The 27,946-nt window shown below is 33.8% G+C and overlaps 1 protein-coding gene across 1 annotated transcript; it reads right to left on the bottom strand.

Moving 5' to 3' along the window:
* Window positions 1-12,835: 12,835 nt before the first annotated feature.
* Window positions 12,836-13,540, bottom strand: LOC145627743 (germin-like protein). Its single transcript, XM_081680095.1, has one exon. The coding sequence runs from the start codon at window positions 13,538-13,540 to the stop codon at window positions 12,890-12,892; it is 651 nt and encodes a 216-aa protein (XP_081536221.1). The 3' UTR covers window positions 12,836-12,889.
* Window positions 13,541-27,946: the final 14,406 nt, after the last annotated feature.

Below are 27,946 nucleotides of genomic sequence, written 5' to 3'. Positions count from 1 at the left end.
TATTTTGCGCGTCTCGTCTTTTATTATTTAGACTCGACTTCCGACGATCGGTTTTGACGCTCTAAGCTCGAATGACCGACGTCTAATTATTTAACACTCGGGCGACGAATTAATTTCTTCCGAATTAATTCGTCGAGTTGGTTCGCATATATTTGCTTGGGTGTGACCCGAAGGGTTCAGTCAAGATTAAGCTGTAATATTAATTATATTAATATTACTGATCGGAAGCGGCCTCCACCCAGGCATTCCAATCATTTGACCTTACTGAATATATTAGCTTTCTAATAATTCTGAACCCGCTATCAGAATAATACACTTGTTCGAAGGATACTATTCCTTTCACTTCCTAATATTTATGATTATTAGTATCATGTTAGGGCTAAAGATTTTATTTTTATTGCTTAGTGACATGCTAGGGTTTGTTATTAATCTTCTTAGTATCATGCCTAGGATCTTTTTATTATTATTATGCTTTAATATTAACATGAACATGATTATGATTATAATTGTTATAATTTATGATGATTATGAATATTATGATTATTGTTATTTTGATGATGATTATTTTATTTATGATTATTACTACCTCCGTTACACATTATTTGCAACGATTTGACATAAAGTAGAGAGGAAAAATGTCTAAATGTTGCAAATAATATGTAACGGAGGTAGTATTTTGATTATGACTATTATTTTATAATGATGATGATTATTATTATTATGTTGATTGTTGCTTGATATTTATTTTTATTGCTTGATCACACCTTTTATGCATGTTAAAGGGAATTTTTGTATTTGTAATCACGCTTAATAAGATATTTAATAATCTTGTTTAGGGTGAATTATGATTATAATTCAAGTGATCGCCAATTATAGATTTGTTTGTGCATTAATATTCAACCAACATAGATAAACAGGTTTAGGGTTAATCCTATTGATTGCATGTTAATTAAAAAGCGCACATGAATACGATCAGAATAAAGTAGAGGCCTATTATTAGGGCAGGTTCAATCTCTTTTAGGTTGGATTTGTACCTTCATCCCCGAACCTTTATTTGGTTCTAGACCTTATGGATTTAACGATCTCTTGGATCGTTAAGGGGTGTAACCTTCATCCTATGAACGGTTTACAAGTTCCTAAAACTTGTTGGCGACTCTTTTTCTCTATCTTCTTTCCCTTTGGACTCCACCGTACTTTAGTGTATGACCACAGTGGGGTTCAAGCTAGGGGTTTAACGCTTGAAATTATTCCCTACAGTTTTTGGCGACTCCGGTGGGGAGGATTTCTATTTTAATTCCTGAATTTGTTTCGGCAATGATTTAGAATGAGTGGATGAGACTCGAAACGTTCTAAGTATTTCATGTGCGTAATTTTGATTAACATTTTTGTCATATACATAAAAAAGATCTCATTGGAAAGACCATCCGTAATGAGTTAAAAACATAGGATTTTACACGTAGGAAATTTGAGAAATATCTTTCACAACTAGGACCGAAATAACACCGCGCGAAACTGGAAAATTTTATCGAGCACAGAAAGCTGCTGAGGCATGTGGGAAGTAGTGTCAGGGGCCAGAGCTTGGCGCCAGCATTTTAGTCGTAGCGCAAGACGCCAATATTGGCGCCAGCTGTAGTGCCTGGCGCCAGTCTCTGATTGCTGGCGCTAATTTCCCCCAATACCGAGCCAGAAATATGCGTTCTAATTTTGACCAGTTTTTCGTATTGTTTGCTCGATCCTACTTCCTGATTGAATTTTTTCTCACTTTTCTGAAACCCATATGTGTTCTACATATGGACATAACCCTCTGGGAATTCATGCTCCATCTACCCGATTGAACGCTCCGTGTAACAAAGGGTACATCCGAGATATCGATTCACCAAACCATGGAAGCGAGTTTTTTCTAAAACTCGCGGTGTCCCATCCATTCGCGCCAACCCTTCACGGTTAGGCTTCCGCGCGGTGCATCCGGACAATTAACCATGGACCCTCTATTGACTAAACCATATCCCGAAATTTAGAGAACTAGAGCCATGGTTAGGTTGCAAACTCATTGCATCATGTTGTGACTACTTGACTACTTGTGCATCTCCTACTTGTGCATACTTATTATGTGACTAAATTAATCGTTTGGTTTGACTTGTGTTTGTGAATAAGTCTTAATAAACTAATTAATGACTAAAGGACTTTGTTTAATTAATTAATTAATTAATTTGAGCTAAAAAAAATAAACTTAAAATCGAGTCATAGTCCCTTTAAATCAACCCGGATTTTTATTCCCGTATACTGCACAAGCTTCAACTTGTTTTGGTCATAGCCGGAGTTTTAGGAAGAGTTACGAGTCGTACAACCTATGGATCTGTAGCCCCGAGTGTTTTCTTTAATTTGGAGTTGGTTTCATCCCAATAAAAGTCGCAGATCAAAAGTTATGACTAAAATACCACGGTCTATCCATTTTAATGCATATACGCGAGGTCTTAATTTAATCTTTGCTTGAGTCTAGTCACGTAGTCTAGCCACATGGTCATGACACAAGTCTTAACATGTCACATACACTCACTAGTCATAGAACACACTTTTTATATGTCCCCATGACCATGTCTTAGGTTCATGCATGAGTCGGTCTTTTCCGTCGTTTAAGTTGGGGGTACATTTTATTCCTAATTCTTCATATCCCTCCATCTACATCACTTTTCCTCACATTCTATTCCGATCTTTCTTCACTTCTTCCATCCATTGCATGTTGAATAAAGTTTGAGTCAAGTAATTAACAATGAATATCCCCAAATTCCTTTTCCACAGTACTTGGTCGAGGAGAGAAGGGCGATTAATCAAGGACAACCTCTTTATTCAAGTCTCACTTTTTAATAAACCAATTCGTCAAAAGAGGAAGGCTAAAAAGATAATGGCAACTCAAGAAGAAGTCAATGAGCTTAGGAACCAATTGGTTACCATGACTGAAATACTGAACCTCCTCACACATAAGGTCGATGACCCCGTGAAGCAACAACAAATGAACCTCATGCAAGAAAGCTTGAGCAAGCTATCTAGCGACTATAAGTTTCAGGGCATGAGTTCACAAGGGGTCTCGCTGGACAAGGAAATTCTTCAGCATCAGTTCAACGCCACTGACATCCCTAAATTCAAGGCAACAGATAACCCTTACTTCCATCTAAGAGTTTTCGAAACTATAATGAACATTAAGGGTATCGATAAGAAGGTTTTCCCCTCTCTGTTCCCACTATCTCTTGAAACCGTTTGCCAACAATGGTTCTTCTCCCTTGACAAGGAGAAAACCTCTACGTGGGAATTGATAGTAAACGCTTTCGTTGAAAGGTACAAGTGCAATATCCAAGTTGAAACTGACCATAGACAACTTGAGATGTTAAAACAAAAAGAAAACGAAGGGTTCACTTCTTTCTTCAACAAACGGAGGGAAACTTCCGCTAATATGGTCAAGGCTCTTACCGAAAAAGAATCTGTGAGGATGTTTATCAAGAATCTCCAAGGGAAGTATTCAAAGCACTTAAAGTACCAACACAATTTAAATACTTTCAAGGCTGTGTATAACATAGGCATTGGCATTGAAGATGACCTTCTGAAAGATAATGGTGCGAGAGGAAAGAAGAACGACCATCCTTCTTCTTCCTCTTCCATTAATGAAGTACATGCCACGAACGCCTCTAAACCACGAATCCAAAGATCAAAAAGAGTGTTCACTCCACTTGGTATGAGTTATGAAATGGCTTTCGAGAAGCTACATCACAAAGGACTAGTCATTCCCATAGGGCCCATCAAAGATCCAGTTCCAGAAGCCAGGACACCTAAGTGGGACCCTAATAAGCACTGCAAATATCACCAAGGAAAGGGTCACGACACTAAGGAGTGTTGGAAACTCAAAGAAGCTATTCAAGATCTGATCGATAACAAATGAAACTTCCGAGATTCTAGCCATAGAAGATAACCAAGCATCCTTCGATCCATCACTTCTTATTACACCTATAGGAGAGCCCATGATCGAAACAACTTATATGACCTCTCTCGATGAAGTGGCCATGATCGGGGAGGATAAAAATCTTTTCTTAGATAATACCAAGGAAGACTCGTTAAGTCTAAAAGAGGACGTTCGAAAACTGCAAGATGTCATTGCCATGCTCTTGAATGTGGTAGAAGGACTAGCAAATCGGGTAATGGCCATTGAACAAAATTCTCGCCAAGGGTTTAATGAAGAATTCAATGCTCCAAAACCACAGGCAAAACGGACCATTGAAGAATACACACCAATAGGAATGACTTACAATGAAGCTTTTGACTGTCTTCACTATCAAGGTCAAAACCCTCCATCTATAAAACGTTTTCCCAATTGGGATCCAAATTCCTATTGCCGATAGCATAGAAGTCGCGGTCACACTACTGAAAAGGGTCTCGCCCTCAAGGATCGTGTTCAAGACTTCAGTGATTCAAATCTCCTTCATGTTCCTCCGTGCGACAAGAAGGCCAAGATTAGTAACAATAGTAATAGTGGTTGTAAAGGGAAGAAGAACGACTATCCTTCTTCTTCCGAAAACACCTACTCTAGTAATAGTGTTGGTACTTTCGACCTTAGTGAGATCCTAGCCATGGGTAATCGACTGAGAAAGGATTTCAGCCCTATTGGAATTAGCTACGATAATTATTTCGATCGACTACATGCCAAGGGAATCATTACTCCCATTGGACCTATTCAAGATCCCCCACTTAAGAAAAGATTGTCTAGTTGGAATCCAAACGAACACTGCAAGTACCACCAAGGTAGGGGTCATGCTACTGAGAGCTGTTGGAAGCTAAAGGAGGATATCCAACATTTGATTGATAATAACAAGCTTCCCATACCTCCAGTTTACAAGAAGAGCGAGTGATGATAAAGGAAACAACACAAGACAAGAGGCGAGCTTCAACGACAAGATTTCGTGACCTCTTTTTTTTTTCTATTTCTTTTTTTATTTACCCCTTCCCCAATAAGTCTAGCATAGGCACCTTTTTTATTCTCTTTAGATTTATTTTGTAGGATCATTATATATTTTCTTTTAACAAAAATGAGCATTTATTTCTTTACATATGATCATTTCATTAAATTGCATTTAAAAAAAAAAAAAAAAAAAAAAAAAAAACAATGTCGAATTAAACACAAGGTATACCAATGATTTAAGGCAACCCTTGTAGCCACATCATATCTCCTTTCACCTTTCAAATATGCAATCCTTTCTTCATAAACCACTTTGAGCCTCGTCTAACGATAGACCTTTCTTTTTTCAACCTGAATCTATCTATCCTTGGGACGGGATGATGTGCAGCTTTTGCAATTCTAAAGAAAGCTTGGGCAAATTCAAAAGATTAAAATAGCAAAAATAGCAAAAAATAAATAAAAGTGTACAAAAGGGCAAGTGTTCCAATGTCTTTGATATGAAAATGTCTTCGATATGAACACGTCTCAGATTGCGTCTCTTATCGAGTGCTCGGTATCGTGCCTGAGAAACATGAATGCCAAGTGAGTGATAGACCGCATGATCGAGATTGCTCACACTTATAAAAATGAAATAAATACTAAAGCAAAAGAAAGAGCTAAAAAAAGAGTAGAAAACCTCAAGCATGAAAATACAAATATTCAAAAGCAAGGTTGCACACCTTGGGAGCTTATCTAGGGTCTTGAGCCTTTATCCCCTTCTTCTTCAAACCTTTATCCTAACCACGTTACAACCCTTAAAAAGACCTTTTTGAGGAATACACACTTGTGCGAGGTTCGGCTAGAGCTACGTTTGGCCTGTTTCCTAACGAATACGTAGGCAACCTCACATCGAGGTGCGACCGTAATAGACATGCATTCATATTCACATTCACAGACTTACACCATGATCATATCAAGGGATCTCAAATGCTCATTCCTATTCACTTAGAGCTAGACTTGGGGGGCTTGATCCCTACATCATTAGCTTACCTAGCCTAAGAGTCACCACCATTTGACTCTTTTCAATATATTTTTCCACACACTTAGCCCTTGCGGCCTAACTTTAGTGTCACTTTCACACACCGCACAGATACATGACCAAATATACTTCCCTTAGGAACCCTTTGTCATGAAATCTTAACATAACGATGAAGCATGCCTTGTCACATCACTCATCACTCATAATTGTCATTACATCGAAGTATGAAGTGCTTAGCCTCCGTGCCTAAGTTACCCAAATACTTTCAACATTGAGTCAACCATTAAGATAGCCTAGTATGGATTAATCCTTGCACCTTGAGAGACAGTATCAAACAACATCTGACTAAGCTCATTCAACATGCATCTTCAAACTTCGCTTCTTCTTTTTCACGTCTTTCTTTTTCGGGAGAAAGTCGGTACCCTCCACAAAAATCACAGAAAATTTTTGATTTTTTGCATTTTCGAGTCGCACGATCACATTACAATGCAAACACGAGTCATGTACACATTGAGTCATGTCACTTTGATTTGAGTCTAACACATGTGTCATTTCACTTCGAGTCAAGTCAACCTCGAGTCAGTCAATCATATCAAGTCAAGTTTATACCTTGAGTCGTGTCAAGTCGATGAGTCAAGCAACATTAATCCTTAGGTCAATCTTAAGATGGTTAAAGAAATTGGCAAAGTTCTATAGTAAAAAATAAATACAGGTGCAGCAGAATAGGGAGGACCCTACTCCAATTCTTTGCGCCAGAGATATTTCAGCAGTGACAGAGCTCGAAGCCTCTCAGAAAGGTGATTTCGACCTCATACAGCAATTTTGGGTTCTTTGGTACGCCAGTTAGCCCCTATAAGAAATTTGACATGATTACGTAGTCAGATTGGTTACAATTGCAATAAGTGATCGGCCTGATGAAAGATCGTCTCACTTAGCTTAAAGCGCCTAATCACGGAGACACCGACATACTGGTTTTAGCGGAAATAAAGTTTAGGTGAGCTTTAGAGATCGACAAACGTTGCTTTTCGGAAATTTTTTCTTCAAGACATTATCGCAACAAACATTCAAGTACCGAAGCTCTATTGTTCAGAGACGCGTTAACATTTCCATCAAGCTCTTTTGCTCCAGAGACGTGTGGGCCTTTCATTCAAGCTCTATTGTCCAGAGACGCGCGGGCGTATCAATCAAGCTCTTTTGTTCAGAGACGCGTGGACAATCCTTTTCAAGGTCTTTTGTTCAAAGACGCGTGGACATTTCCTACAAGCTCTTTTGCTCAGAGACGCGTGGGCATCCTATTATCAAGCTCTTCTTTCAAAGACGCGTGGAAACATCATTTAGAAGTTCACATTAAAAAAGAATATAATAAAGAAGCTCTTTGTTCAGAGACGTGTGAACATATCAAAAAAAAGCTCTTTGTTCAGAGACGAGTGAACATCGAAACAGCAAGTTGGCGTTCCCTAGATTGTGGAGAGTTTTCACAAACAACTAAGGATTGTTTCAAGGGAAGCAATCTTCGATAGTATTCCCTTGGATGTGGAATATTATCAAAGCGGAGGAGGATCGTTTCAGGCGAAGCAATCTTCTAATTTGGAAGCAGTTACAGGCGTAGCAGTTTTCAAGCGGGATGGCATTCTCTAGCTTGCAGGAGGTCATCAAAACAACAGTAAAGCGACAACAAATCGGTTACTTTCAGAGACGTGTGCTCGACGGTGCAAGATACGCATTTCTTAACTCTTTTATATGTTTAACTAACGTTAGTTTTCAGGTATCGGCGTTACAAGATTGGTTTAGGATCGCAGAACGTTCTGAATCATTCTCCGTCCCTATCGATACTTTGGCTTTTATTTTCGAAACTTGCGTTTCTCCAAACTCAGTCAAAGTGGGGGCTTCTGTAGACACCCATTTGTGTCTCCCCAAAACCAAACCCAGTGATGAGTACCTTTCACGTCGAATCATAATCGAATGAAGTGAAAGTGTGGAAAGTTTAGTGTTCCAGATAGTTTTAATTCTTTTCTCTTCTCTCTGTTTTTGAAAACTTATTTTAAGAAAATAATCAATCCATTTTCGTTGGTCCATGATAAGGATACAATAATGGTGTAGTTGGATGGGGTTTGAAAAGACCTTTCCAACGATATATTATATGCCCAATTCCGATGAATATCGAGGAAGCTATGGCCAAAATATTAAACTAGGCCCGATTTGGTTTTTTTATGCGGCCCAATGATCATTAATTATCATTCCTAAAGCTATAAGGATTGATTATAGTCTTTTAGAATACTCTAGGAGGTTCTTTTAAATCATAATGGAGTTAGGATTGATAATTATGTTTTAAAGAGTTTGAAATTGAATAAAACTACTCCTTTTAAGAATCCTTGTTTTGTACGAAGTGGAATATATTCAGAGTTTATTTTCGTGCCTCATAATATTTATCCAAATTTTATATGGTTGGATAGATCTTGAAATTATCTTTCCAATGATATATTATAATATTAAATCCGAGTTATAACGAAAACGATATGAATGAGACATGAAACTCTATCTAAAACTGACACCCTTCCACTATTTTGGCCATATCTTTTTATCTACAAAGTATTTTAATCTGATTATAATTGGGTTAGAAATTATACTTTAAGATCTTTCCAACGACATATTATATGCCTTATTTGGACTTTCGGATCAAAATATATGATAAAAACAAAAACGCGTGAATTTCTGAAATCAGCGCCAAACGCCAGCCATTGGCGCCTAGCGCTAATAGCCTGGTGCTGGCGCCAGCTTTGTTTTGCGTGCGCCAATCTCGTTTTGCGTGCGCAAGTGCTCTGTTTTGATATTTTATCTTTTTGGATGATTTCTCTATAAATAACGTATTAAAAACTCCGTTTTCATGGACCTACGATCAGTTTTCATTCGCAATCATTAATTCTCTAATTCTCTCTTAATTCATTCATCTCTCTTTCTTTCTCTTTAACCTTGCTTTTCAAACACAAAATTTCGCATTCGCAATATCTAGAAACACCTAGCCATATTCGAAGTTGCCTTCGCCCTAGACGTGAAAGGTTTAATTTCTGAGGGTTTGGTCCCAAATCTCAATTTCAATTATTTAATTTAATTGTTTTTATTATTATTTTCCTTGAAGTTACTAACGTGTGTATTTTGTTATTAGAAAGAGGTACGATGAATCAAAGTAAGTGATTTAATGGTTTTAATTGATGTTATGATATAGAAATCATGTTTAAATTGATGTTATGATATTCCTAGTATCATGTCTAGGGTAATTTTAATATTAAATATGATTCCTGCGATGCTTTCTATGTTCTTCCTAATATTTATGATTGTTAGTAGCATGTTAGGGCTAAAGATTTTATTTTTATTGCTTAGTGACATGCTAGAGTTTGTTATTATCTTCTTAGTATCATGCCTAGGATCTTGCTATTATTATTATGCTTTAATATTAACATGAACATGATTATGATTATAATTGTTATAATTTATGATGATTATGAATATTATGATTATTGTTATTTTGATGATGATTATTGTATTTATGATTATTATTTTGATTATGACTATGATTTTATAATGATGATTATTATTATTATTATGTTGATTGTTGCTTGATATTTATTTTTATTGCTTGATCACACCTTTTATGCATGTTAAAGGGAATTTTGGTATTTGTAATCACGCTTAATAAGATATTTAATAATCTTGTTAAGGGTTAATTATGATTATAATTTCTTGTGATCGCCAATAATAGATTTGTTTGTGCATTAATATTCAACCAACATAGATAAACAGGTTTAGGGTTAATCCTATTGATTGCATGTTAATTAAAAATCGCACATGAATACGATCAGAATAAAGTAGAGGCCTATTATTAGGGCAGGTTCAATCTCTTTTAGGTTGGATTTGTACCTTCATCCCCGAATTGAACCCTTATTTGGTTCTAGACCTTATGGAGTTGACGATCTCTTGGATCGTTAAGGGGTGTAACCTTCATCCTATGAACGGTTTACAAGTTCCTAAAACTTGTTGGTGACTCTTTTGCTCTATATTCTTTCCCTTTGGACGCCACCGTACTTTAGTGTATGACCACAGTGGGGTTCAAGCTAGGGGTTTAACGCTTGAAATTATTCCCTACAATTAGGAAGTCTATTTAAATCTATTTAACGTGGCACGACACTTGGAGAAAAGTTAGAATGTCATGTGTCGCTGTCTTGTGACTTGGCTAAAAGTTTTGCTTTATATATTAGTTAGGAAAATTTGTTAAGAATAAGCCAACCTTTGCGCATTTAGCTCAAAATAAGCCAACGTTTTGATTAACTCAGAATAAGTCGACTTTTCCTAGATATTTTCTCAAAATGTGTCTAAACGTGCTAAATTAGAATGTAGCCAGCTGTTAAGGTAAAGTATGACACATGTCATTATATGATTGGTCGTTTTTTTTAAAAAAAATTATTAACATTTATTTTTTGATTAATTATTAAAAAAAATCAATTTATAATTAAATAGTTATATCAAAATTAATGAAAAAAACTATATTAAAAAAAAAATCCAAGCCACCAGCCCTCCACCCAATGGCGGCCCCCTCCTCCTTCTAGCGGGTGGTGACCACACATCCCTCCTTCATGGTCGATTGTGTTCCCTGGCAACCTTATCCCCTCCTTTTCCCATTCCTGCCTCTAAATCCAACCTCGAAATTTTAAACCCAATTCCCAATTCACAGCGGGGAGAAGAGCGTCGGCGAGGTAGAGAAAGGGACGGTGGCGGCGGCATTGGAGTGATTTGCGGCGAGAGACTGGACGAGGGTATTGAGGATGCAAAGGAGGAGTGAAATAAAGGAGTATGAGAAGGGTCAAATTAGGGGATTGGGTCTGGGTCAGAGCAGCGAACAACGGCGCTTCTATTACGGTTGACGGCGTCATCGTTATGTTTAGGGGTGGCAGGAAGTTGGTGGATTGTTATGCCGAGAGATGGGGTTGAGGTTGTGAGGGTGACGAAGGAAGTCATGGTGGTTAGGTAGAAGAGGAGAGAGAATTCGTGGGTTAAGAAGGTGAGTAGGGTGCCAATGCCGGGGTAGGGAGGCGATCACCGGCGCTGACAGCTGGCAGGGGCAGTAGGTAAGGGTTTGATTGCGTTTTTTCATTTTTAATTTTTATATTTTGTTTATTATATATTATTATACTTAATTATATTTAGTATTATTAAAAAAATTTAATAAATTATTTTAATTAAAAAAAATGACTTGTTTAGTAGATTATAGGTCATTTAGCTTATTAAAAGAAAATACCCCTTAAAAATTAGCTTATTTTGAGTTAATTGAAAGGTTGACTTATTTTGAGATATCCACGCAAAGATTGGCTTATTCTTGACAAATTTTCCTATTAGTTGTATGATATAATTATCAGGTACAAAATAAATTTTCTTAATCAATTGAAACAAAATACTTTACAATCTAAAATGATTTTAGGAAAAGTATTGTGTAGAACGGACTCACGTGAGTCCAATCATACAAAGTAAAAAAATTAATTGTTAGAAATTAGATAATAATGGTCAGTTATTAGATAATAAGTATCAGAAATTAGAAAATAAGTGTCAGAAATTAGATAATATTGGTCAGGTGTTAGAGTAAAAGTACCAGAAATTAGATAATATTGGGCATATATTAGATAACATTGGTTAGGTATTATATAATAAGTATCAGAATTAGATAATACGGAGTATTGGTCAATTATTATAGATAATCAGAAATTAAATAATATTGGTCAGGTAATACATAATATTAGTCAGATATTACAAAATATTCGTCAGGCATAAAATCAAGAGATATGGTCCTGCTATTGGCAAAGCCTGGATTATCCTCAATTTGTTGCGGCAAACAAACACCATTATCTCCATTTTCCACCATTCTTCTCTTTGCTATGGGTTTATCTCTGGTTTTTATACTTCCATTTGCTCTTTTTCTTCCCTTCAATCTTCCTTCAAATCCCACTTTTCCTGTGTAATTCTCCAAGATAACTTGGAATTTTCACCAACAATGTCTTCTACTGCTTCCTTAACTCCAATCCCACAATTTCAAATTCAAAAACAATGGAGAAAACCATTAAAATCACACAGAAAAGCTCAAAAAACTACCCATTTCTTTCTATTCATCCTACTTTCCAACAAACAATTGAGGGTTGAGCCCGGTGTTCGTCTCCTCCTCTTCATCGGCGGCGGTCATGGCTGCGGTCATCGAAGTTTGCGTTCAACAGAGTCCGCCATTGAAGAAGAAGAAGGAAGCTTCTACAATGAGGTAAGGATCCAAATAAGGAGGAGAGAGAAAATGTGATAAAAATGGTGATGAATGAAGGATTTTAAAAATGGAGGAGAGAGAAAATGGTGGTGATGTGTTTGAAGGTTATAAACTGGACTCATTGGATTCACATGAGTCCGTTCTACGCAAAACCTTCTGATGATTTTATTATTATGTTATGTAGAACTGTCAATTTGGTCATAGGTCGTGTCACTATGGGTCAAGAGTAAAGAAATGTCCAATGCTAGTCCAAAGTTTTGGGTTCAGGTTAACTCAATTGGCTTAGAACAATTGTTTTGTTTAATTTATTTTTGGATATTTTTTGAAATTTCTAATATTTCAAACTTATTTTGCCACTTTTTTATAATTAAAATTCAATAAACAACCCGAACATCACACGGGGCACCAAACTAGTGACAATATAATTATATACAACACAATTATAGCACTTTTATACTAGAAAACACGAATTATTATTCATCACTTTTTATTTTACAATATGATAAGAGTATGTGTGGCATTTAAAAGTTGCTACATTTTACCAGGTTAATATGTAAAGCGGACTTCATGTAAAACACAATTACACAAGTGATGACATGCATGTAACATTGTAACCAATGATTTAAACATAAGTTTACGAAGATGCGATACTTCCGCTAAATAGTTGGTTTAAGCGTCTCACTTCCTTAGGACTTATGAGTGTGATTGCCGAAGCTATTTCAGGTGGCAAATTGCCGGCGAACAGCGCGGTGGAAGCAATTTGAAATCCTGGGTTTGCGCCATTCAACCCAACAAAAGCAAGAGCTCGAGTTTTACCAACATTGATTTGGAAGTGAAGCAAGGTTTGTGGAAATATCATAGAATCACCCGGCTGTAATACTTTATAGTATGCCGTGTTGTTTGTATCAATAATCCCTGCAATAATTGTGCCATTTATAAGAACAATCATTTCTGATGTTCGATGAGAGTGTGCAGGGACAATTCCTCCTACAGCCAAATCTAACCTTGCCATTGAAAGGCCTAAACCATTTAAGGCTGGGAATGTGATGTGATTAGCTCGAGTTACGTTGTTTCCAAATATGTTAGTTATGGTTTTTTCACCACGAAATCCAGTGAAAACAAAGTCATCAGTTGTGATTTTAGCAGGATCTTTGCAAGCATACCCTTGAGGTCCCCTAGGGAGACTAAGGTCTGCAATACAATAATCGATTTCGATATTTGCGCTATCTGCTGAAAGAGGCTTAGCTAAAAGAAAGAGCATGAAAAAAATTGCTAGACTATTCATCATAGTAACTAGTAAGGTCTAAAGATAACAGTGGTGCAAAGGTAAGCTTTGTGGATTTACGTTCTTGCTTCTCTTAGCAACAATTAACACCCTATATATGCTGACATTCGCTACATAAATATAGAAAATTCCTAAAATTTATAAACATAAACAAAAATAGAAGGTTATTAATTTTGTTCTCTTACGAAAGTATCAATTCATTCAATTGTACATGTCAATGACTGTTGTTTATCACGTAATGCCTGGAATGCAGTTGATTCAATATGATGAAAAAGGAAGATGTCAAAAGTATTTACAAAGTGTAATTAATATACGGATTGTAGCCTAATTGTTGCGTAAAAATAGAGTACACTTTCAAGTTTATACTACCTCCGTTTCATATTATTTGTAACGATTAGACATTTTTTTACAAATAATATGAAATGGAAATAGTTTTATTTGTTATACGTACTCAAAGAGTTTCCATTTAAATATGCAAGCTAGGCCTATATGCACCCATTACATGTATTAATTTTAATTACTGTACTACTTTAACTACTTAGTCGAGATGATATAGTAACTAGAAACAAATAGTCATCCTGAATTATCAACATGAACAGTAATTGTAAAGGACATCAAGAAAGGAGAATAGAGTATATTTATATTCTTTGGAAATTTCGTTAACTACCGATTTAAGTACGTGTTTTGAAAACAACTCTATTAAAATTTATTTAAAAAAAAAAAACTAGCACAAAGTTGTAAGAACTTTAACAAGCCAATTTTGGCTAAAATCTCCGACATTTGGGTCACCTTTTACCATTATGAAAGGTAATTTAATTAGTTCATTTAGATGATTTTTATGAGATATGGGTAAAAAGTGAAACCTACATCCCGAATATTCTAGCCGGAATTGTTAAAGTGATAGTGATAGTTAAACTTTTTACAACTTTGTGTTATTTTTTTTAAGAAAAAATTTAATATGTGATTGTTTTCAAAACACGTGCTTTGATTAGTATTTCTTGAATTTTTTTTTTTTTTTTTTTTTTTTTTTTTTGGTTTATTAGGGTACTCCATAGTGTGGTTTGTTTTTTTTTTTTTTTGTTTTTTTTTTTGTATATCTATCAGTTGTTATTATAAATAAATGTGTTTACAATACTAAATTACCATTTTATTTTAGCTTCTTGATTAAGTCTAACTGATTTTGATTTATACCTAACTTGAACATTTTCTTTCGATGGCACTTCTAATCGAGGGCACCAGTTACAAAATTCTAAAAATGTTGTCTAAGAATTATTATGCAAATATCGCACGCAATTAAAAGCCCTCTTATAGGAAATGAACAATGACCCAAAATCGTAATATAGGAATCAACCACAAATGTTGGAAACCCTAATCCAAAAATTGGTCATCTTATCTATTTAAGTAATTAAGTTGAAATTAGGAAGTTGTTTCTCTGATTATAAAAAGAATGTTAGGTATTTTTGTTTCAATATTGAATAAGTGGTAGGTAGTTGTGAGCAAAATCTTACTACGTATTTTTCTATTGACCACGGCAGCTAACACGCGTATCGCGTGTGCCATACCTGATTACCTGGTCTTGTCCCATGAACACTTTCGGTTTGGTCTTATATCACAACTTTATTCATTGGTAGCATTAATGGAGGAAAATATGTAAATAATAATTTTTTTAGGGTATAGATAGATACATGTCCGCACATTATTCTTAAGAAGAAAACAAAAAAGTTATTTAACATTATTGAGGGTTGAGCCGAGTATACATAAAAATTTTAAAGGGTATATTTGTCCAAAAATTATTAATAAGAGTTATTTCAAACTTTTTAAATGGTTGAGATTTAAATTGTTTCACTTTTTCCAAACATAAAATTCAACATATGTTTTGCATTTTTAGGGGGGGGGGGCAAATAAAGAACTAAATAGTTTTTAGCCTGTGCGATACCCTGAGTCATTTTATATAATAAAAATTGTAACAAAATAATGTGAAATATATTGGTGATTTTATAAAAGTAATATCATTTTTTAAATTTTGTAAATATAATTGAACATCAAAATTCATTATTTAATATGCAGAATTCTAAATTTTATATTTTATCATTTTGTTTTAACAGTTAGAGAGATTTTTTTTTTTTTTTTATTAATCAGCTGTCATAATAAATTTCTTCGAGTAAATAAATTGTAAATGAAAAATTAGTAATCATCTGATTTCCTAAAAAAAATGTTATGGTTAAAATATCCACATATAAGTTCTCAATTATAATTTTAGAATTTATGAACATAAATAATCTTTTTTTTTTTTTTTTTTTTGTACATGAACATAAATAATCTTTTTAATACAACTTTATTATCAAATAAGATGTGTCATTGGAGTGGTGGTCAAAGTTCAATTTTAATGAATATAAAGTTATGGCTTATGGGTTCAAATATTAATGCTAACAAATAACAAATTTTTATGAGGAAGCATAATTAATTAATAATAATAGGTGACATAACGACGCATGGCAAGATTGAAAACACGTGGCAAGATCACAATCCTTGCCATGAGTTTTTTAATATGTATATATTGATATTGATTGGTGATTATTGACATTTTTTACTCAAACAAACTTAAGTTATTTTTAGTAGGAAAATGTGGTTATAAACTTATAATAGTCCAACCTTTGGTCAATCCTATTTTATTAATTCAACCTTTCAATTATTATAGAATAGGGCCGTCTCAAATAATTTGGAGGCCCTGTTCAAATTATAATTAAGAGGCCCTTAAAATTAATTTTTTTTCTTTTCGAAGATTAATTTGGTAGTGTTTCTTGAAACTTAAAATTTATTTAATTAATCTATAACACTCTATAGTTTATCTTATGTCTGACTTAATTTTGGACATAAAATAAAACTTGTATATTGTCGTCTTTCAAAAAAAAAAAAAAAAAAAAAAAAAAAAAAAAAAACTTGTATATTGTCATTAATAAATACTCCGTAACATTAATCTGGGTAAAAAGGAAAAATTAACAATAATAATAATAATAATAGTAATAATAATAATAGTCCAACTAGTGTTGTTAATGAACTGAGCCTTGAATATTGAGCTTGGCTCCAGCTCAAGTGCTCCAAAAAGTGGATCTCGGCTCGTGGCTCGTTATTGGCTCGAGTCGTTATGAGCTCGATCTTGACATGCATAATTTACGTCACATAACTTATTACCCAAACAACCCAAGTCAAAAAGTTTAATAGTGGGCTATTGACCTCTTGTTATTGTTCTTATAACGAATTTTTTTTGACAAGATGCTTATTAACTTATTAAATTTATTTAAACGTAAAAAACCATATATTTATTTATTTTTTTAAAAAAAATCTTCGAGCCTCTTGCGATCTTTTCGAATTCGAACCGAGCCCAGCCTGGCTCGTGTATCGTCTCTTTTAGTCTTGAGCCGAGTCCAAACTCGAGCCTAACATTGACCAAGCGGATCTCGAACAGTTCACAAGCAACCTCAACGAAAAATTAGCAACAAATGAAATTTTGAAGTTTTGACAACTAAATGGGGGTAATTAAGTTCTTGGAATCTGGTCCGTTAAAGAAAAAAAGTTCTAGCAATCTAGTATAATAGTTTTTTTTGCTCTGAATATAAGAAGTCAGAAGAAAATGGATTTTTTTTTAACAATTGGGCTTCGAATATGTTGGGCCCTCAATATTACCGGGCCCTGTGCTAAGGATCTGTTTATTTGCACAGGCCCTTAGCCGGCCCTGTTATAGAATAATCCAAGCTTTAGGGGTGTTCTATTTTTTAGGCCAAGGTAACCTGGCCTGCTGCCTATTCTTCATGCAAATTTTTTTTTTGGCCACTCCCTCCCCCTCATTGATCTAATTATCCCTCATTGATTCCGGCAGCCTGAATCCCCATCCGGTAACCCCTCCCATTTTTGGCCACTCCCTCCCCCTCACCCTGACGTCCCTTTTCCGGCTAACCAATCTCCCTTCCCTTCTAATTCTGGGTGTCGTGCCACCGTTTTTCATGAGCGCACCTTCTAGGTCTTCAATTGGTCGATGATTAAAGATTTTCCTTGCAAAATTACCGCAATTAATGGCCAAAATTGTTGCAATTGGTAGAAAATTGATGTTTGCAGGCGGTAAATTGGAGCAATTTATGGTGCTGTTGGTGAGCGAAGCTGGTGGTGCGCTAGGAGTTGTAGTGTTAGGATGGTGCATTAGGTGCATGCGGCTGGGTTGTTACAGTGGCTGATGCACTAGGTGCGGCTGGGTTGTTGCGGTGGCTGGTGCACTAGGTGCCGCTAGGTTGTTGCGGTGTTAGGCTGTTGTTTGGAGTTGTAGCACTGTAGCAGGGTCATCTATGGGTTTGTGATGAGTTGCGAGAGTTGTGGCTGATAATGTTGCGGGAGAAGTGATTTGATGTGGTTGTTGTTGTTGTTGTTGCAGGCGGTTGGTGGGGTGGGGTTCCTTATTGCCGGAGGTGGGGGTGTGGTGGGTGGAGGTCTGGCTGGAAATGGAAGCATTCAAGGAGGTGTGGAAATAGGAAAGGGAGGATGGTGAAGAGAAAAAGGGAAAGAAACAAGTTTTTTTTTCAAATAGAAGTTTTTTTAAAAGAAAAATCAAAATTTTTTTGGACACACGATAATACGACACGTGGCAGGTGACTTATTGTTATAGGTTAAGTAACCTGCTTGGCTTAATAGAATAGAATGCCCTCCAAAGCTTAGATTATTGTGGAATAATCAAAAGGTCTTATTAATAAAATAAGACCGTGCAAAGGTTTGATTATTAGAATCAAATTTTCCAATATGGTATATTTTTTCATCTAGTAGATATCAATAATTGAATACACTAAATTGTTATTCCCAAAAAAAAACCAAAAAATAAAAAATCTTATTATATTTATTTACAAAAGATACTATATCATATAATAAAGTACATAATATTTTCTAAGCTGAAATATTTATAAGAATAGTGATCGGTTATAAATCTATATTTAGTAAATTTTGAATTATTTATGTATGTATTGATTCAAAAATCCAAGCATGGCTCCGAAATAACTTAGTTAATGTATAAATGAGAGAGTTGATAAAAACATACAACCATTGTATGTTGTCCTTACATACAACACCATTAGAAAATTAACACATCACCAAAATAGGGTAGAAAAAATGATTAACTATTCTTAAAAGAAAAAAAAAACACAAGGCAATTTACATTAAAGAGGGAAAATAATTATTAATAGTTAACTTATTTATTGATAAATTTCAATAACTCCAAAAAATTTATTTCTAAATCCTAATAAGTGGAACTTTTCGCCCTCAAAAGAAAAAAGTTTTTGATCTTATTCGAAAGACAAGGGTTTTTTTTTTACCTTTTTCAAAAGACAAGGTATATATTCATTTCAAGGGACAAATTTAGTAATTTTAAATATGTGATATACAGTAGCTCTAATGGATTGTCGTTAAATCGTTTCATTGGTGAAAAAATTATGGTCAAGTTTTATAATACAATCAGTTGAATCAGAAAAAAAAATCCTTACATATACAAATGATTATTAGATTGACTTTTCAATAAGGATGTATTTCAAATATCCAGCAATATAAACGGAAAATATATATTCCAAACTACAAGATCTACTCGGTAACCATAGTTTTTATGCGGGAAATTTTTGTCTGCTTGAATATAATATCTTATGTATTTGTTTAATTCGAATCTCTTTGATAAATGTCGTATGACTTTTTATTAATAAATTAATTTTAAATTAAAAAAATGTCATAATGTAACATTTTATTAATAAATGAATTTTACTATTAAAAAGAAAAAGTTTTGAACCAGTCTAATATGATCTAGTGTAAGCCCAACTATTTTTCCTGTCCAAACTAATTTATGAACATTCCTACTTATTAGCATTTCACATACTTTTAATTTATATGTATCATAAACATAAATGAAAATTTGTGGGATAAAAACTTACACATACACAAAGATAAATTCAGCCTTTTATGATATAAATAATCACACAACGCTTAACTAAAATAAATTGATAAGAGTCTAAAACCAATCTTGAGGCTGCAAGCTAATATTAAACAATCGGGTTTAGTTGGACTTTAACATGCTATCTAGAACTAGCATAACAGCAATGTTGGCATGATAAGACTTGTTTTAAATTCATATTTCAAACCCAACAAAGTCTTAGAGCATCTCCAATGGTAAGCTACAAAGGCTTGTAGCTTACCTTGATACATCAAAATTTCAAGGTAATTTTTTAAAAACTGCATACAAAGTGCTCCAATGGTGATCAATAGAATATTATAAAATGGAAAAATAAATAAATAATGAAAATAGTTTTTATCATACACATGTCATAATATAAGAGGATGAAGTTTTTGTATTGAAAATCAAGCAACGTAGCTTGTTTGAGCAACGTTGCTTTATCTAATTACATCAATATAATATAATATTGTCAATAAGCTATATATATGCTTACAATTTAATTTGATTTGTAAGCAGCTCCTTTTTGTATACCATTGGATACATTATATGATGAAGTTTGAACGAGTATAAAAGCAATCTTAAGATTCCAACCTTTTGACAATAACATTACAATTTTTATTGATAAAAGTAAAAATTTAGAAAAATTGAATGAGTATATGTAACCTTTATTTTTTGTCTTTGGCAACACTAGTTGAACTCCTAGAGGCTATCAACTTCGATGTTCAAAGTTGAGAGTATCTTTTGGTTCAGATCCAATACTCGGAGTATAGTTAAAGTTTATAGAAACACCACCATTAGTACCTTCACCATATAACATTGAATTTGACTTTTTAGTTTTGCCTCCATTTTCACAATTCCCATTGCAATGAACCATACGATCATTACCAACCAAACTCGCATCGGGCTGTCTACGAAATCGAATCGAATTAGTTTCCCCTTCGATTCTCCCTCGTATATCAACAAGCAAACACTTAAGCCACAAAATCTCATCTTGCAGTGCTGCCTCACCTTCAAGCTTCTTCAACAATTTTTGATTCGACTCCTTTAACATCTTGATTTCTTCTTCGAGTGAGGCTTCTCTTATCCTTAACTTTTCGCGGTACTTACGTACAGCTTCTTTGTTATCCGCTCGTTGTCTCCTTCCTCTCTTCTTACTTTGTTGCTCCTCGATTTGAAGAGAATCGTCGTAACTACTTTTCTCTTCATTAGAAGGAAACATTTCATCATTTTGCTTATGAAAGAAGTCGTGTGTATGACTACAATCTTCGCTCAAGCTACAAGTATTGGTTTCGGGACGAGCTTGAGTGTCTTGAAGTAAATCTTCTAATATGTATTCCATGGATCGTCCACTATTAGCAGCCTCGCCCACGGTTATACTCGAAAACACATCGACGTTCGAGACATGAAGGTTTGTGCCATTGTTGTTGATGTTGTTACTGCTTATGCTGCTGCTATTGCCATTGTATTGGTTATTTTCCATCAATGCAATCTGTGAAATTCGCGTACAAAAATGAAATACATTACCCAACTATAGTAGTAAAGATAAGTTATATATGTTTGACACGTTTTGGCTTTTAATAAAATTTACGAAATTTTGTAAAATTTAATTTTGAAATATGTTTTGTGTTTATGAATATAAAAAAATTATAAAACGAGGACAATTAACGCGCACGATACACACGGCATGGTTTGCATAGCCATGTTTGTAATGAGGAAATACAAGTCAATCAGGCTGATTTACAGTTTGTGTAAATCAGGGGTCAATTTCGTCTTTTCAATCATATTAGTAAGGGTAGTTTGGTCAGCTTGTGCAAACATTGATATTCATTGTCGTTACCACAGATCCACCTCACTCTCTCTCTCTCTCTCTCTCTTACTCCCAACAAATCCACCCCACTCCCTGCAAATCCACCTCCTCCTCCTTCCATTAAAATCAATCAACAAGCACTCCAACAACAACCCAAAAAATTAAATAAAAATGCGAATGGGAGTAATCAGTCACTCAAAACCCAGAATTTCAGCTTCTAATCCTAACAAGTAACAACCACCATGAAAGCTTGATTAACCTCCTCATCATCATCATCTTCATCTTCATTCTCACTCCCTCAATTACCACAATTACCATTCAATTCAACCTCTGATTTCGATTTCAACACCTCTTTCTCTCTCCTAAATGCCGTCCTCATTTCCCCCAAAACCCGAAAATCCGCCATTAACAACAATGTCTGTCTCCCCCAATTTCTCTCAACCTCCATTTCTATGGAACTCAAGCTCCATCCAAAACCCATTACCCAATTCTGAAATTCCGCAAAAACCCACCTTATATTGCAGTTTAAAATGTTGCCGCAAATGAAAGGCTTTCCCTAAAGGGTTGATATGACCCTAATTTACACTCTATTCAAGTAGGGTGTCTTTTAGTTTCGCCGCGAAGCTGCCATTGTTGGGAAGAAGAGGACGACGGGAAGAACTGAAGATGTGGACGAAGATCTCAGGCTTTCTGGGTTCGTTCGGCGGAAGGCCTAAAGATGGTGGTGGCGGTGATGGGTTTCGGATGGTGGTCGGAGTGATGATGACTATGACGGTGTTGCGGGTGGAAGATTGGAGAAGATGTTAATAAAATTTATATATATAAAAAAGAAACAGACGTTAGAGTTACTAACGTCTTCAAAACCAAATAGTAGTATAAAATTAATTTATTTGGCAAGGGGGGCCAACAAAAAGCAATTGATTGACAAAATTCATCAATCAGGCTGATTGCCTGGGTCTGCCTCGTTTGTAATAAAGATCTTTCAAGTTTGCCTTATGTAACAACTTTAGTTGTGTTTATATATATATTAGTGCGTCTTCTGTGCGATTACCCACACCACACCATGTGTCCGCTTGTAAAAGAACAAACTCCTTTAAAAACAACCCAATAACCCCTATAATATTAATCAAGTAACAACCTCTATAACACTGGTGATGTGAATCCTGTAACATTGATCAAGTAGCCCCTATAAGGCTATAACACTAACGATATAAACCCTGTGATATGATGGTCGGCCACAAAGCCCTTTTTTTATTGTATTCATTTGACCACAATTTCAAAAATTGGACGGCTGTGTTTTAACGATTTGTTAGTATTTTTTAACACTCAAATTAATTATAACTCATTTTACTTATTTTAGGAATTCATTTTAAATTTTTGAAAATTAATAATTTTAATAAAAACATTTTAAATAAATTTATGAAACTCATTATTAATTATTAGTAAAATTAAAAGTAAGTAAAAGAAATTAAATGTTTTATCAGAAAATAATTAAATTAAATGTTAATTAACATTAATATTTAAAAATATTTAAAAAATTCATTGAATTTTAATTGTTCATTTTTTAAAAATTCTGATTGTCATTTTTTATATCGACTAGCCTTTTGGCCCGTGTCATGCATGGGTTATGCGTAGGAAAATTAAAAAAGAAAAATATTTAGCAATTTTTTGACCCTTGCAAAATCAATAAATGTTTTTAATTAATATTATAATTTTTGCCTGAGTGATTGATTAATTATCATTTAATTCAATGAAATTTAAGTAGTAGTGGAAGAAAAGAACTATTTTATTTAATGAATATTCTTTCACAAAATTGTTTGCAAGATTAAAATGCTTACCTTTACACCTCAAGTCAAGTTAATGTATTATAACACATAAAAATGCTTACCTCAAGTCAAGAGTCATTTTTAAACTTGCAAACAATTATGTGACAGAATATTAACTTTTCCTTTGGGGTTGGACAGAAAATAATTCCTAAACTCAAAACTAGCTTTCATACTTAAAATTTTATTTAATGAACTATCTTTCATTTGTATGTCACTAGTTAAATCATGTTCGAATTTTTCATTAATATATGGTTATTTTATCTTTATGCATAATATGAAAAAATTAATTTTGTCTGATGATTTTTTAAAGAATGTTAAGATAATACTTTTTATTTCATCTTCTACCTTATAAAACTAACTTCATTAAAAATAAATAAATAAATAAATTCAGTGAATTTATTTATATATTTTTTTTATGAGGCGCTGACACATGTATTCTAGGATTATTTTTGGGTTTACTTTAGTATATATATTATATAAATATAAATAGATAGATAGATTTGTTGGTTCACTTTCTACCTATTTGAGTAAGAACCACAAGTTTAAAAAAAAATTCTTTTGTTATACTCCTAGGATGTGGATGTCTAAATCTTTTGAAGTCTAGGTTGTTTCTCTTTAGTTTTTCTAATAGTTTCGGTAGTAGCTTAAGTGAAGACTACTCTTAAGCAGTATTTTGATAACAACAAGTTTTGTATTACAAACTTAGAGGTGTTATTGTACATGTTAATGACCAATGCCTTTTTTACATACACAAAGTTTCGTATGGTGCGGCCAACCACAATTTTTTTTTTTTTTTTTTATTCTTCTTCTCTCTTCTCTTTCTCCTCTTTCTCTCTGCTCAAGTTTCTGAACAAGTTCTTTAAAAGTAGGGGCGAAAACAAAAATGTGGCCATCATCAACCTACATCAACTACTCCGTCAATGAAAGTGAGCAATGAATTGTAATACCCATCAACATTCTGCAATTTCACCTGCATAATTTTTTAGCGGGGGAGGGAGCTCCTCGTACTCTGTTGTCATAATGCAAGTTAGAGGTTTTTAAGGTCAAAGTTTTCATGGTCGAATTTGACCTTTTTAGCCATACTTAAAGTGAAATTCGAAGCCACTGCTAATTTTTAAAGTATTTGCTTGATTTTTAATTTTTAATTTTTTTTTTTTTTTTACGATTTTTAATTTTTTTTTTCAATAAAGCGTGGCTGGTGGTGGTTGTGGGTTCGGTTTGGATCTGGGCGTGGTTGCTAGTGGTACGAGAGTTGGTGGTGGCATGGTATTTGTTTGATTTGGCTGTGATTGCTAGTAGTATGTGGTTGCTAGTGGCGTGGGGCACTGGGTACGGGAGTTAGTGGTGGTGTGGGGCAGTGGGTAAGGGATTGGTTATTGGGCATGGATTTTAAGGGTGGTGTAGGATTAGGGGTTACTTATTTGGATAAGGGTTACTAGGTCGGAGGGGTTACTTGGTCAGGGGTTACTAGGTCGGTGGGGTTACTTGTCATGATGGCTTACTAAATCGGTCAGGGGTTACTAAGCTAGGTTGGTCATGGGTTACTAGGTCGGGGGTTACTTGGTCGGTCAGAGGTTAGTAGCTAGGTCAGTCAGGGTTACTTAGTCGATTAGGGGTTACTAGGTCAGAGGGGAATTACTAGGTTGGTCGGGGATTAGTAAGTCGGAGGATTACTAAGTTTGTTAGGGCTTACTAGGTCGAGGGGTTCTTGTATGTTAGCTGGCCACACCGTGTGGTCAGCCACACACAAAACCTGATTTTTAATATATTCTAAGTATTTGTGTAAAAAAGAGTAAGAACCACAAAAAATTTAATCAAGTATATGCATGTTGCCCAATTTTTTTTGGATAAATTATGTTTACTGATAGAGAATATGTTAATATTCTCTAGTATACTCTGTGAATATTCTTGAAGATTACATTATTTCTCTTTTGTTAAAAAACCAATCAAAGGTTAACACATATTGATGTGCTAACACTTAGGGTATGTTCACATTTACTTAATTGAGCTGAATTGAACTGAACTGAATTGATTGGAGCTAAACTGAACTAAACTGGACTGATTGTGGCTGAATAGAACTGATCTGAGCTGAAATGAATACTTTATGAGAGATGGAAATTAGGATCTGGATTAAATTGAACTGAACTGATTGGAGCTGAATTGAACAGAAATGATTGGAGTTGAACGAAATTAAACTGAACTGAAATTAACTAAATTAAATGTGAACAGGCCTTTAGTATATCGCACTGTATTAGGAATTATAACCTATAGTTATTATTATTATTATTATTATTATTATTATTATTATTATTATTATTGAAATTTACCACCTAATTTTTATGAAAATAATAAAACTTTCCACCATTTTGAAAGATGACATCATGGTGGGGCTCACAAACGGTCTTCCCCTATTTTTCCCTCCTTTTCCTTCCTTCCTCTTTTGATACTCGATATTATTTCTTCTAAATCTCCTTTTTAATTTTGCACAAATACTAAAATCAAATGGCTAAATAAAAAAATTAGGGTTTTAAAATTCATCGTTCTTGCTTCAAATCTTCAAAAATTAGGGTTTCTAGTAATTCTATTTCAAGTTATGCCTCAATTTAGATGAAAGTGGAAGAAGATAGAAGTGAGAATCGAGTGAAGAAGAAAGAAAACGAAGGGAAATAACAATGATAATGTCATGTTTGAGGGGTTGATCAAAGTAGTGGGAAGTTTTAGTGTTTTGGAAAAATTTAGATGGTAAATTTCAAAAAAGAAAAAAAAAATTGTAGATGATAATTCTTAAATCAGCAACAATTATGAGTGATAATTTTCAAAAAAAAATCCAAGTAATAATACAAAAATACAAGAACCGGGCAACAAGTAACTACAAGTAATTATCATTGAAATATAATTAACATGTAATAATTTCAAACCAACCTAAGTGTCTTATCATAATTCATAAATGTATATATTGCCAATGCCCAAAAAAAAAACACACACATATTTATTTATAAAAAAAAAAAAACTGGATAATAATTAAAAATACATACCTGTGGTTGGTAAAAAAAGATCTTGAAATTAGGATAATTTGAAGAAAGAAATAAAATTAAAGGGAGGAAATTAATTAGGAAAATGAGAAGACTTTGCACACATAATTCGAAAGAAAGGAGGATGAGAAGACTTTGCATTAATAAGTAGTAGTGGCCTAGTGGACATGCATGCAGCCAATTTGACATGGTTTAGTAGATTCCCCTAATCATTGTTTTCGTCATTCATGTGTAATATAACAACATCTTCTTGTAATTATCATTGAATTGTTAAAGTTTATTAATTATTATTTAAACTTAAAGAAAATCAATATAATGTTACCTAATAATACACCAATTCTTGTTGATTATGACTACCGTGTAACCGGGTTTGTTTGGTATCATTGTGGTTTTTTGTTTTTTGATTTTTTGATTTTCAAAATCATATGATATATGTCATATGATTAATTAAAAATTAGACCAACATATTAAAATCATGATAAATTTGAAAACTGACAACTTAAAAATGAAAATACTTTTTTCTTGTTTTTGGTTTTTTTGTTTAACAACAAATGATGCCAATCAAGGTGTTCTTGATTTTTAACTTCTACAGGAGGTTCCTGTAAAAAAAAAATTAAAAAAAAAACGTCTATAAGAGGTTGACTAACCACGAAATTAAGAATTATAACTCTTAATTTTGTTTGTCACAATCAAACAGAATTGATATATATATATATATATATATATATATATATATATATATATATATATATATATATATATATATATTTAATTCAAGAAACAAATTTTGTCAACCCCAATCTTCTAGATTAGTATTTCCTCAATCCCAAAATAATTGGCTAATATTTGGCTAGCTATTAGTCTATTATTCCATCCTTTTCGAATTAATTAATTACAATGCTCCGTACTATATGTACTCTGTAGTTTTATCTTTTAAAAAGGATGAGGACCAAAGTGATTATGATGATATAAAATTATATAGTATAGTTGGTATGGCCGTATCACCGTATAGGTATATTTAGTTAGTGAGAGTTAATAAAACAAGGGTAATGTTATATGTAGCCCTAAATACACTCTTGAAAATTTGTATAAAATTAGGAATTCATGACAAAAACACGCGTAAATCAGTGTGATTAGTCTTTATATTTTGATGATTTCTTAACTTTTTACGATTTTCAAGTGTAAATTTAATGCTTATATGTAGCCCTAAGGACTATGTATAACATTTTCCATAGCAGCCCTTAACAAACAAAAAAAATAAGAGTTGTAATTAATCATATATAGGTAAGAAAAGAAAGTGTTAATGGAAACTGGATGGAGTACTATGCAAATGTATATATTTCACCATTAATATATATTTAATTATCAAATAATGAAAAGTATTTATGCAAAGGTGATGGTTTTTTTTTTTTTTTTTTTTGACAATGAGATCAATTATTTTAAAATAATGATTGCGACCTAGATAGAGGAAGTAAAACATAACACACACACTAAAATCTAGCTTGTACAAATTAAACCGAACTGAAACAAAGCAATAACAACTGATAAAATGTGGCTTTTGCGCTTAATGGAGGCCTGATTGTTGGACGAAATCTACATTTGTTATGAATTGACATCAACCCATAACACCTGCATGCTGCATAGATGTAAGAGATAGTGTAAAAGTTGCGGTAGAATACTTGAAATGGAACCAAAAGACACCGATAGAGCTTGACAAAACATGGGAAAAGCAAAGGGAATGAGAAACCATGGCCTGATTGAGAGATA

The sequence above is a fragment of the Chenopodium album genome, chromosome 4 (assembly GCF_948465745.1).
Source record: "Chenopodium album chromosome 4, dcCheAlbu1.1, whole genome shotgun sequence".
Taxonomy (NCBI): domain Eukaryota; kingdom Viridiplantae; phylum Streptophyta; class Magnoliopsida; order Caryophyllales; family Amaranthaceae; genus Chenopodium; species Chenopodium album.
The sequence above is the reverse complement of the archived record's forward strand: the minus strand, read 5'-3'. Positions and strand labels throughout refer to the sequence as shown.

Excerpts from the sequence above, each read along its gene's own strand:
- LOC145627743 (XM_081680095.1), bottom strand. The coding sequence starts at position 13,540 with ATGAATAGTCTAGCAATTTTTTTCATGCTCTTTCTTTTAGCTAAGCCT.